The sequence below is a fragment of the Myotis lucifugus genome, unplaced genomic scaffold (assembly GCF_000147115.1).
Source record: "Myotis lucifugus unplaced genomic scaffold, Myoluc2.0 scaffold_48, whole genome shotgun sequence".
Taxonomy (NCBI): Eukaryota; Metazoa; Chordata; class Mammalia; order Chiroptera; family Vespertilionidae; genus Myotis; species Myotis lucifugus.
The window spans coordinates 5,605,379-5,617,752 of NW_005871096.1; the positions used below are offsets into that span (position 1 = coordinate 5,605,379).

The 12,374-nt window shown below is 39.1% G+C and overlaps 1 protein-coding gene across 1 annotated transcript; it reads left to right on the forward strand.

Annotated features, from left to right (window-relative positions):
• The first annotated feature begins 5,449 nt into the window (after positions 1-5,449).
• On the forward strand, positions 5,450-11,326 carry TLR1 (toll like receptor 1). The gene is made up of 2 exons (XM_023753655.1): positions 5,450-5,539; positions 8,087-11,326. The coding sequence occupies exon 2, from the start codon at positions 8,154-8,156 to the stop codon at positions 10,542-10,544; it is 2,391 nt and encodes a 796-aa protein (XP_023609423.1). The 5' UTR covers positions 5,450-5,539; positions 8,087-8,153; the 3' UTR covers positions 10,545-11,326.
• Positions 11,327-12,374: the final 1,048 nt, after the last annotated feature.

Below are 12,374 nucleotides of genomic sequence, written 5' to 3' on the forward strand. Positions count from 1 at the left end.
GGTTGACCAGTTGGCTCTGTTTCCCATAGCTTGTCTTTTCTTCTGATCTCCATTCCCCTTGATATGGAGGGGCAAGAATGAGTGGGGTTCTCTTGTACTTTCTCTGAGTACATGGTCCAAAGGTGGAGATATACCACTTTTCCAAGGTACATGACACCACAGTGTCTAAATGCCTATGAGCAAGGGTTACTCTATCAGTCTCTCCACTTACTTATACTTCTGAACTCCCAGGGCACATGTAATGTTCTCTAAGACGGCTCAGAGAGGGACCACTTTCAGCAGAAGTAGGTGGCCTGCACATTTCTGCATCAAAACAAGCATCCATTTAAGGATAGAGATGTCTATGCTCCCTGTCCAGTCTCAGTGAGTGATTCTATTGGCATTCTCTCATCACTTGGTTTGGGAAGGAAGGGATGCCACCTCTCCCATTGGCAGAAGAGGGCATAGTCTTACATCACAAACACGGGTATCCAAAGCTGCTGACACTGCCACTGCCCTCCCCAGCATTCTTAGGTGGCTGGGAAATGTGAGGGTGAGGTGGTGGCGGGGATGGCACTGTCTGGTTCCATGGCTTTTTAGAATGCCCTAAGGGAAGAGGTTGGTCCCAATTGCTGGCAGCTGCCTTAGAATATGAGGTATATAACACTTCCTGGTTCTTGGTTTTGGACCCAAGTCATAGGGAAAGTTCTAGTCAATACCCTATTATGTAATCAGAACCAACAGATGGAAAGGGAAACGGAAATTGTTTGTAAGCTATCGAATTACATGACCGGTGAGCAACATAAAAATCTATCCTAAATTTGAATTAAATTTACATAATATAAATTAAAAATATATGATAAGCTCTGGTCAGGTAGCTTAGTTAGTTAGAGCATCCAATACACCAAGGTTGTGGGTTCAATTCCTGGTCAGGGCACATATGAGAATCAACCAATGAATGCATAAATAAGTGGAACAACAAATTGCTGTTTTTTTCTCTCTCTCTCTTCCTCTTTCTCTTTCTCAAATCAATAAATAAAAATTTAAATATATATATGATATATAGTAACAGAAGAAAAGGCAGAGAATAATGGTATGGATTTATGTTTATTGGTTCACAAAGTCCACTTAATGAAACATAGCCTAAGGAAATAATTTTTCACACACATTCTAAGGAAATACATGGACATGTTGCTTTTTGCAGTGATTATAATAACAAAAATTGAGAACAATCTAAATACCCAACAACACAAGACTGGTTAAATGCACTTGTTAAAATACTTAAAAAATACCTTATAAATAAAATGGAATATTTATTTAGCCAGTAATAAAAGTTGTAGATGAATATTTACTGACATGAAAAGATATTTATGATGTTTTATAGATTAAGAAAAGCAGATTGCAAAACAGTATATATGGTATAATGCTGTGTGTGTGTGTGTGTGTGTGTGTATGTAAATTGGTACAAACTCTCTGATCAGCAATTTGGCAGGAAGCGAAAAGAGCCTAGCCTAGCCTACATGGAGAAGTCTGCATGGTTGCTACAAAAATGATGTTGATATCTCTATATGGTGAGGTTTTTATTGATTTGACACTTTTTTCTTCTAATTTATTTATATTTTCTGATTTTTCCTCAGTAAACACATTACTTGGATAATAAAAAATTAAAATAACTAAAAAGTATATCTGGGAAGAAAACATGCATATGTTTCTTTGACCTTGATATGGTTATGAACTTTTTAAACTTAAAAGCAATGTAGCAGTGGTCTGCTGGAGCTGGTTTGTACAGATTTGTGAGTTGTCAGTTGTCAAATATTCAAGGATTTTGCAAGCAAGCCAGTTGGTAGCTAGAAATCAGCTTCAGTGGAAATATATACATGGCAGATATCGGTATGTGCTACAAATCAGGCTTTCTCTTTTGTAACCTGGTTTACCAGCATACAACTAAATAGTAGTATTAGGAAAAAAGCCAATTTACTTGTTTGTAACAAAATGCATGCATTTATTGGTTTAAAAGATCATGAAATGAAAAAGAAGATGATGGGAGATATTTGCACAAAGTTTGACAGAGGGTTCATGTCAGTGACATAAAAGAGAACATATGATTGAACAGTAAAAACATAACCCCGATAGGGAATAGACAAATAATGTGAACAGGTGATTCACTAAAGGATACAAATTGCCAATAAACTTGAAAAACTATCCAAGAAATTTATAATAAATGAAAACTAAACAATAAGGAGATATCACCTTTCAACTATGAAATCGACAATCCCAAGGTTCTCAGTTTAGGGAAGTTGGCCTGCTCATTGTGGTAGAAAAGGTGATTACAGCAAAGAATTGTGCCCCGTTTGTGACTGGACATCATGCAATACTAGGATGAAGGCAAGTTCAGAGAAATCCAGCTAACATTTCTTAGCTTTAGTTGACCATTTTTGCTCTGTTATTTTGTTTTTACTTTAAAGACAAGAATGGAGCTATCAGGTTGGACCCTTGAGTGTGCTGACAACAAGCCAAAGCAAGTGTTTTAAATGTTATTTGAGAAAAGAGATTGTTAGATATCATGTTTTTCACATGGAAATTTTTAAAAATCACTTTTTGAAGAAAGTTTGAACATATCAATGGAAAAGAATTTGAGCACTAGATTCTCTGAAAACCAATTTGTCAAAAAAGGCACAATTAGCACTCATTTTATATTAGCCCATGAATGTTCTTTCCCTTTATGAATGAGTTTAAGCAAAACTTTGACCTTGACTCCTCCCTCTTTTCACTTTCTTTTAATAGTGGACCAATCAGAAGGCAAGAAGAAAAGCAAAGCACCTGAAATACACCCAGACTGGCACTGCCACCCCCACCTGCTGGCTACAAAGATAAGTATTTTGGATTCAGCCAATAATGATCTGTGGATTATTAACGCCACCTCCTTCATTTTAATGGTGAGTTGATTGTAGCGAAATAGAGTCACAAAGATGTGATTCTATTTTAATACTGGTCTATCAATTAACCCAGAGTCCATATTCCACGTGTGAATAGGAGAAAATGGGTTTACACTTACTGTGTAATATAATTTCAGTGTGATTCAACAGATGGCACAAAAGAGCTCTGCCTCCAACATTAAATCTGGTGACCACTGAAATAAATATTTGAGGAAGTGCGGGAGATGCAGGAAGCCACCCATTGTCTTCACTAGCAGAGAAGTGCAAACAAGGATCCCAGAAGGCTGGTGACCCTGGTACCCACGGCAGGGCCTGAGTTATGCACTGATTGTCTAGTCCTGACAATGGGAGCTCAAGCTATTTCCTGATCAAATAGTCTCAGAGTAAATCCTTCTAGTATTTACTGACCTTTATGATAGCCTGTCTGCTACTGCTATTACCTGCCTGACTAAGGGCTTTATGTTTAACCAAAGCTGAATAAAAGGCTGACGAGGCTTAGGCATCAGTGGAAGTCCTTCCCCTTGAGTTGGACTTACCCGCCTGGCCCCCCAATATTTCCAAATTATCTCTTGTCTCTTCTCTTTCATTTGTGTGCAGCTCCTCTTCCAGATCCTGAACCCTAAACCACGTGGGACATGGGGGAAACACACATACAACAAGGAAGTACTTGAATTTCCTTCAGAATGACAACAAGATAGACGGGCAGATTGCTTTGGTAAGTGATACATTTTCTTTTAATTCTATAAAATAAAATAATGACATAACCAGTTATTGAACACCAAAATCTCAGGCTCTATGATGAAGTCCTGGGTGTTTATCTAAGTGCGTTATTTCTGATATGTACTTACTGTGGTTTGAATGAGCATTTATTATTCAGTTCCTTATCCTAAGTCAGAGAAAGGTTTTTGTATGTATGTATGTTTGTTTTTTCTTGAATAAGACCTCATCTCAAGCATGATTTGCTTGCCAAAGATATATTTGAGTTGGAAGATGAGAGTTTGGGTCACACACATTTTCTCATGATTTTCTTACGGAGCTGCTAGTTGTGGACTTCAGGTGACCCTACTCTTTATCCCGTCCCTCTCCACCCACCTCTTGCAATGAGAATGCTGAGGAAAATGGGACGGAGGGGAAGTACTCCTGGAGGCAGTGCTGCCGTACTGTATTTTCGTTTGTTCTCTGGGCTGTTCCCACAAGCTATTCTTTTCTAGTTACTCAGACCACAGAAGCTGTTCCGCGGTGCTCCTCGTCAGGTGGAATTGTAGGTTTCAAAAATGTTTCCCAGGCTTCACCCAATTTGATCAAAAGAGGTGAAAGTGAAAAAAGCAAAAGTTCACAATACCACATAGGAAACAAAGCAGAAGAGCCTTTGAACTGGCTCTGACTCTTTTAACCTGTGGTTAATGCCTTGTTGGTCTGGTGCAGAGAAGACTGACTCAGTATTTGCGAACTGAACTCAATAGATGAACGGTGGGGGTATCATCTGTTAAGACAAGTCAACGTCCTGATTTGATGCCCCCAAAGTCTCCAAACAAAGGCAATTCAAATGTATTGTTGCATCATATCGTATAGTGGGAGGCTAAACTTACCACAATCATGTAAGTTGACATAGATCTTACTTTTATACTTTCAAATTGAAGCATCCTTTTACTAATCAACTTAGCAAATAACTATTATATTTGGTAGTAAACTAGTTTTGGGGTTCTAATATATATGAGATTCAGTGCTGGTTATTAGGACTTTGATGAAAAAATATTGATTTTTCACTGATTTAGCTAGTCTTTCTAAAATAGAATGATCCTACAAGTACCTAAGACTCAGTTGCTCATCTGTATAATACTTTGACTCTTTAATTACAGGAATAAAGATTCTTTCACCAACTGAGTACTTCAAATTAGTGATTATAATTGGAAAGGCAAAATGGAAGTTGGGCAAATAGAAGATAGCGGAGTCAATTAATTTTGCTAGATATAAAGCTGAAGCCATGCTCTCATTAAATGCTTGGGGACAGACAGTCATATAAATGTAAATCTTTGTGGTGATTACTGTTGTTAATGAAATGAGGACACCTCTGGTCTTGCTTGTGGTGGGTCCACTGTGCACGAAGCCCTCCTGTCCATGCATGGGGTTCTGTCTCTGACCCTCATCTCTCCGGTCACTTTCTGTATATCATGCCCGACTATACTGATCACTGCTTCTTTGAACTGTGGAGTTGGCCAGAAGGTAGAAAGATCCCAGATTTGAATTCAGGTTTAAGAATAAGTAAGGACCCCACTTGAGCCTTAAACCCAAACCACTTTTACCAGATGGTTCTGTTTTGAAATATTAGGCACTGGCCCAGGCAATATCAAGTATCATTTTGATGCTCATTTAAGTACTTCTTTTCATGCGAGTAGCTCTTTCAGGAAGCTGGGAGGAAGAATGGGGAAATTTCTGGGACTTCCAGCCAAATATGACAAACACCATAAAAATGCCATGTTTACTTTTAACATGCATTTTAATGTGTGTATCCCCCTTCTTGCACAGAGTCTCCATGAGTAGTGATGGAGGGGATGGTACCATGCCTTCTCCTATATTAGGAGAAATCAGGATAACACAGGATCATTGAGCACCTCTACAAAAAGGTAAGTCTAAGCAATGTTTCAAAACCAGATACATCTGCACGTCTAACTTGGGGAGCTTTCGCAATGCAGGGTTGTATCTGGGACCTGATACAACCTTTGGTGCTCATGGGGGATGGTACCAAAATCATTGGATGCTTAAATGTCCTATATAAAACTAGAAGCCCAGTGCATGAATTCATGCATGGGTGGGGTCTGGCTGGCCTGCCCCAATCGGGGTGGGAGGGCCGGTCAGGGGTGGGACTGGCTGGGGGAGGGGCCGCAGGTGGTTGCACTCCTGGTCAAACTCCCGGTTGAGGGGACAATTTGCATATTAGCCTTTTATTATATAGGATGGTGCAGTATTTGCATATAACCTAAGCACATCCTCCCATATACTTTAAATCATCTCTAAATTACTTTTAATACCTAAGACAGTGTTAATGCTATGTAAATAGTTGTTATATTGTTGAGGGAATAATGACAAGAAAATAAGTCTGTACATGTTCAGTAGAGATGCAACCATCTTAGACCAAGAACATAGTACATATCAGCAATAATATAACTTTTTTTTTTTTTAGAAAATTTTGGTCTGTGACTGGTTAAATCGATGAATGCAGAATACAAGGATTCAGAGGGTCAACTGTGCCCACTGGGAGATATGAGAGGATATGTAAAGAGGAATTTGGTGCTTTGTTGATACTGATGACTTCCTTGTCTAAGGATTTTGAATAAGATCCTTGCAAGATCTGTGTAGCCATGTAGCATCAGCTCAAAATGTGGGTGAGAGCTGTGTTACTCTCTAGGGTTCATCTCAACACAACTCCTGTCTCATGTGCCATTGGAATGGCGGTTACAAAATCATCTGAGCTATAGTGGGTTGATAACTAATGCAATAATCATAACCTAGAACAAAACACTTCATAGGAATAAATACACACTGGATGAATGAATTTAAGAGGAGGAAACTTCTCCCATCCTCAAAATCTTTCTCTGCTCACTGCCCCCTCATCACTCTCAGAATAGAACCCCAACTCCTGGCAATGATCTACCCTCTGCAACCTTGGCCCTGACTCCTCTCATCCTGCTCACTCCATGCTAACATTGACGTCCTCACCAGCCTCAGACAAGTCAGTCTCACCTCCATCTCAGGACCCTTCCACTTGCCTTCTTCTTCTCCAGAAATGCTTCCCCCCCAGCTCTTCCCATAGATTACTCATTCACTTCATTCTCCTCCCCCCTCCTCCACCCCTCCCCGTCATGCACCAGAGCTGTCTGCCTATTCTCTGAGTCTGTTTGAATTTTGCTTGGTAGTAAAGTTTGTTCATTAAATTCCACATATGAGTAAAATTATGTAGTACTTGTCTTTCTATGACTGGCTTATTTCACTTTGCATAATGTTCTCCAGAGACATCCATGGCTGCTACAAAGAGTAAAATGTTCTTCCTTCTCATGCCTGCCATTACTCTTGATTAATTACCCTGTTTTATTTTTCTATATAGCACTTATTACTACATGAAATTACATTTAGCATTTATTTGTTTATTTTCTGTCTCCCCACTAGATAATAAGCTCCTTGATAATTGGAATTTTTCCTTGTTCACTGCTTTATCTCCAGTTCCTAAAAGATGGCCAATAGGTTGTCAATAAATACTGATTGAATAAATAAATGGCTTTTCTGAAAGGCTGTTTATTATGATCTAATTACCTTTTGAGTAAGACCAAAGATAGGCACCAAGCCATGTATAAATTTAAAAAGGTAATATAAAAGGGGTCTGAGTTCAACCACATGGGGAGAAAACACTTAAGAAAGCCATCAGAAAATATATGGCAAAGGTAGAAAGTACACCAGCTGTGTACACCTAGCTCAAGTTCTAAATGATCTTGGGAGGGTTAGGGTCAGAGGATTTTGTGAATATCTAAAACCATCTGTATTAGTTTCCTGTGGCTGCTGTAACAAATTACCATAAATTTGGTAGCTTCAAACTACAAAAATGTATTTTCTCATGGTTCTGGAGACCAGAAGTCCAAAATCAAGGTGTCAGCAGGGCTGTACTCTCTCTAGGGTCTCTTCCAGCTTCTGATAGCTATCGTCGTTCATTGACTTGTGGCTGTTTCACTCCATCTCTGCCTCTGTCTTCATATGGCCTTCTCCTCTGTGCCTCTGTTATTTGCTCTTCTGTCCCTGTCAAATACCCCTCTGCCTTTCTCTTATAAGGACACTTGTCATTGATTTAAGGACCACCTGGATATTCTAGTATGATCTCAAGGTCCTTAATTAACCCTGCAAAGACCATTCCCCACCTCCCCCCCCCCAATAAGATAACATTCATAGTTTCTGGAGATTATGACATGGTTAGGAGGTGGACATATCTATTGGGAGGGAGCACCTTTCAAGCCATTACACCATAGAGGCAGGATAATTATGTATCGATATGTGTATTTCCCTGGTTTTAGGTTATATGACTCCAAAAAAGGTAGCCTACATGTTATGAGTCTCTAGTAAAAAAAATGTTTAATATCAACCATGCCCAATTTAATGCAATCATTTAATGTGGATTTTTTTTCTAGGATCTGTATCTATATCAAGATGCTCTGAAGAATAGCAACTATCCTCAGGAACATCTAGTGTTACAAAATGACAAAAATTAATTCTACCATCTTCCATTTCGTCATCATCTTCATGTTAATACTTGAGATCAAAATCCAGTTATCCGAGGAAAGTGAATTTTTAGTTGACAGATCAAAGGGAGGTCTCACCCATGTTCCCAAAGACTTATCCTTGAAAACAACAATCTTAGATCTATCACAAAATGATATATCTGAGCTTCAGGCTTCTGACATCCTATTACTATCCAAGCTGAGGGTCTTGAGAATTTCTCATAATAGAATCCAGTATCTTGACATGAGCATTTTCAAATTTAACCAGGAACTGGAGTATTTGGATTTGTCCCACAACGAGTTGGAGAAGATTTCTTGCCACAGTACTGTGAACCTCAAGCACTTAGACCTCTCATTTAATGCATTTGATGCCCTGCCCATTTGCAAAGAGTTTGGCAACATGTCTCAACTAGAATTTCTGGGTTTGAGTGCCACACAGCTACAAAAGTCTAGTGTGCTGCCTATTGCTCATTTGCATATCAATAAGGTTTTACTAGTCTTAGGAGACCTTTATGGGGAAAAAGAAGACCCCGAGAGCCTTCAAGACCTTAACACAGAGAGTCTGCACGTTGTTTTCCCCGCAGGAAAGGAATCCCACTTTGCTTTGGATGTGTCAGTCAGCACGGCAGTAAGTCTGGAACTGTCTAATATCAATTGTGTGCTAGATGATAATGGAGATTCTTATTTCCTAAGTGTTCTGTCAAAACTTCAAAATAATTCAAGGATATCAAATCTTACTTTAAACAACATTGAAACAACTTGGCATTCTTTCATTAGAATGTTCCAGTTGGTTTGGCATACAAGCATAGAGTATTTCTCAGTTTCAAATGTGAAACTACAAGGTCGCCTTCAGGTCAGAGATTTTGATTATTCTGACACCTCACTGAAGGCCTTGTCTATACACCAAGTTGTCAGTGACATGTTTAGTTTGCCACAAAGTTACATCTATAAAATCTTTTCAAATATGAACATCCAGAATTTCACAGTGTCTGGTACACATATGGTCCACATGGTCTGCCCATCCCAAATGAGCCCATTTCTGCATTTGGATTTTTCCAATAATCTCTTAACAGACATGGTTTTTAACAATTGTGGAACCTTGGCTAGGTTGGAGACACTTAGTTTACAAATGAATCAACTAAAAAAACTTGCAAATATAGTTCATATGACCAAGGAGATGAAGTCTCTACAACAATTAGACATTAGCCAGAATTCTCTAAGCTATGATGAAAATGAAGAATATTGCTCTTGGACTATAAGCTTATTAAGTTTAAATATGTCTTCAAATATACTCACTGACTCTGTTTTCAGATGTTTACCTCCCAGGCTCAGGGTTCTTGATCTTCACAGTAATAGAATAACAAGTATCCCTGAAAATGTCATCCGTCTGGAAGCGTTGCAAGAACTCAATGTTGCTTCCAATTCTTTAGCCCACCTTCCTGGATGTGATTCCTTCAGCAGCCTCTCTGTACTGATCATTGACTATAATTCAATTTCCAACCCATCAGCTCATTTCTTCCAGAGCTGCCAGAAGATTAGGTCCATAAACGCAGGAAACAATCCATTCCAATGTACATGTGAGCTCAGAGAATTTATCCGAAGTATAGGCCAAGTTTCCAGTGAAGTGGTAGAGGGTTGGCCTGACTCTTATAAGTGTGACTATCCAGAAAGCTATAAGGGAACCCTACTAAAGGACTTTCATGTGTCTCCATTATCCTGCAACACAGCTCTGCTGATTGTCACCATTGGGGTCACTGGGCTGGTGTTGGCTGTCGCCGTGACTGTCCTCTGTGTCTATTTCGATCTGCCCTGGTATCTCAGGATGGTGTGTCAGTGGACCCAGACCCGACACAGGGCCAGGAACACACCTTTACACAAACTCCAAAGAACTCTTCAGTTCCATGCCTTTATTTCATATAGTGGACACGATTCTGCCTGGGTGAAGAATGAATTACTACCAAACCTAGAAAAAGAAGATATACGGATTTGTCTGCATGAGAGAAACTTTGTTCCTGGCAAGAGCATTGTGGAAAATATCATAAACTGTATTGAGAAAAGTTACAAGTCCATCTTTGTTTTGTCTCCCAACTTTGTTCAGAGCGAGTGGTGCCATTATGAACTCTACTTTGCCCACCACAATCTCTTTCATGAGGGATCTAATAACTTAATTCTGATCTTGCTGGAATCCATTCCAATGTATTCTATTCCTAGCAGCTATCACAAACTCAAAACTCTCATGGCACAGCGAACTTACTTGGAATGGCCGAAGGAGAAGAGCAAACATGGACTTTTTTGGGCAAACCTAAGAGCATCCATTCGAATTAAGTTGATGTACCAAGCAAAAGAAATAGATCACACATACATCTAAATATGTTCCCCCTTTCACTTGCTGCTTTTGGAAGTTCCAACAATGCCTTTATTTTGCATCAACACAAACCTAAACATAATTTTGAATTTATAAAATAAATAAAAATGTGTACTTTCAGGCCCCTGTTCACCATTTATTCATGGTAATAAAAATGAATGAAATGATATAATTTTGATATAAAGTCAATTTCTAACATATGAGGGATTTACTTGTTTTTTTCTAGAACTGAATTCATTGAATCTATCATGTAATTAAAAGAAGCACCTATTTAAAGAACTTCAATGATAGATGTTCCTGTGTGCTGGGGTTAATGTTAGAAAACTCCATGCCGTTTACTACACCTGTAGCTGGGTTGGTATAGCTGTTGGTGCGTTTTTCATTTCCACTTAGCGTTTTCTTCTATGTGTTGAAAGCTGCGTATTGGTAATGCTGGAGACTCTTTGCCTGATGGGCTTTCTTGTTGGCCGTGAGAACACACTTGGCCCACAAAACGGGCAGTTCAGAAACTGGAGCTTGTCCTTGGAAGCAGTCCTTAATCAATGCTTAATCAATGTCAGAGGGAGAATTGGCAGGTAAGTACCATTTTCTCGCCCATTTTGGGGGATAAATCTGGGAGTGTCCTTTACACTCTCCCTGAGTTCCCTAGTGACATAGAATTCTGATTTTCCATGGGAGAAAACAACTTGGCAAAGCATTCCTTATTGGGTTACTTTTTATTCTTATCTCATTCCTCCAAGGGTGTTTCCTGGGATCAGCTCTGAAATAAATGACCTGTAGTTGAATACTTGTCTCAGGGTCTGCATCTGGGGGAACCCAAGCCAAGAGTTTGTTGTATCTCAGGGCAAATGGAAATTCTGAGTCTGGTTTTCCATGGTGGGAGGGCTTGCTGAGATTCTAGTCGTCTGAGCTGGCATGTAGGAGAGCCTTTGGGTCAGAGGAGGAATGTAGTCAGTGTGTTCTGCTTCTATACTAGTTCCCTTTGGGGAACTATTAAAATAGGGCATGGGCAGATTGGAGCGATGCAAGAAATGGGCTCTGTCAGATATTTATTTCCAGATTTATTTTACCAGATATTTGTCTTACTCATCAAATATTCTGCCTACCCTTTTACTTTGGCAGCCAACTCTGGGCAGGGGTAGCCTGACAGCCCCTTGTCATAACTGCCCCCTGTACCTCTCACTTTATGTCCTGTGGCTTCACTAAGACCACTGTACAGGATGTTTGTAGAAGCTTGTTCAACCATTCTGGTATATGCACAAACCTAGCAGTGCCATGGATATCCCCTGAGGAGATCCTTAACCATTTAAATATTCCTCTCTTTTATTTTGGGGGTAAAAAAAATGAGGCATAGTCCAGTGATGGAAGTTTAGCTAGACTTATTGTGGTGATCATTTCACAATATATACATATATCAAATAATTATGCTATACAGCTGAAACTAATATAATGGTATATGTCAATTATACCTCAATATTTTAAAAAGTCCACCATAATAAAAGAAAAATAAATGAGGCATAGTCTACACTATTTCTCAAAGAGTCCCCAACAGAATTGAGCCTTACTTACTCATAGGATTATCCAGATCAATAACTCACTTTTGGATGGCTTTCTCTTCCTTGTTTCATTCTTCTTAGCTCCCTTGCTCTAAAGCCCTGAGATTAAATCTTCAAACAAATTATCTTCACACAAAGCTCTTGTCTCCGTCTCCACTTCTGGGAAGAGAAACCCAAATAACACATAAATATACTAGTTGCTTCTTGTCCTAAGAAACTTAGTTATCCAGATAACTACAATAAAAATCAACAAAACAAAAATATACAACTGAAGTTC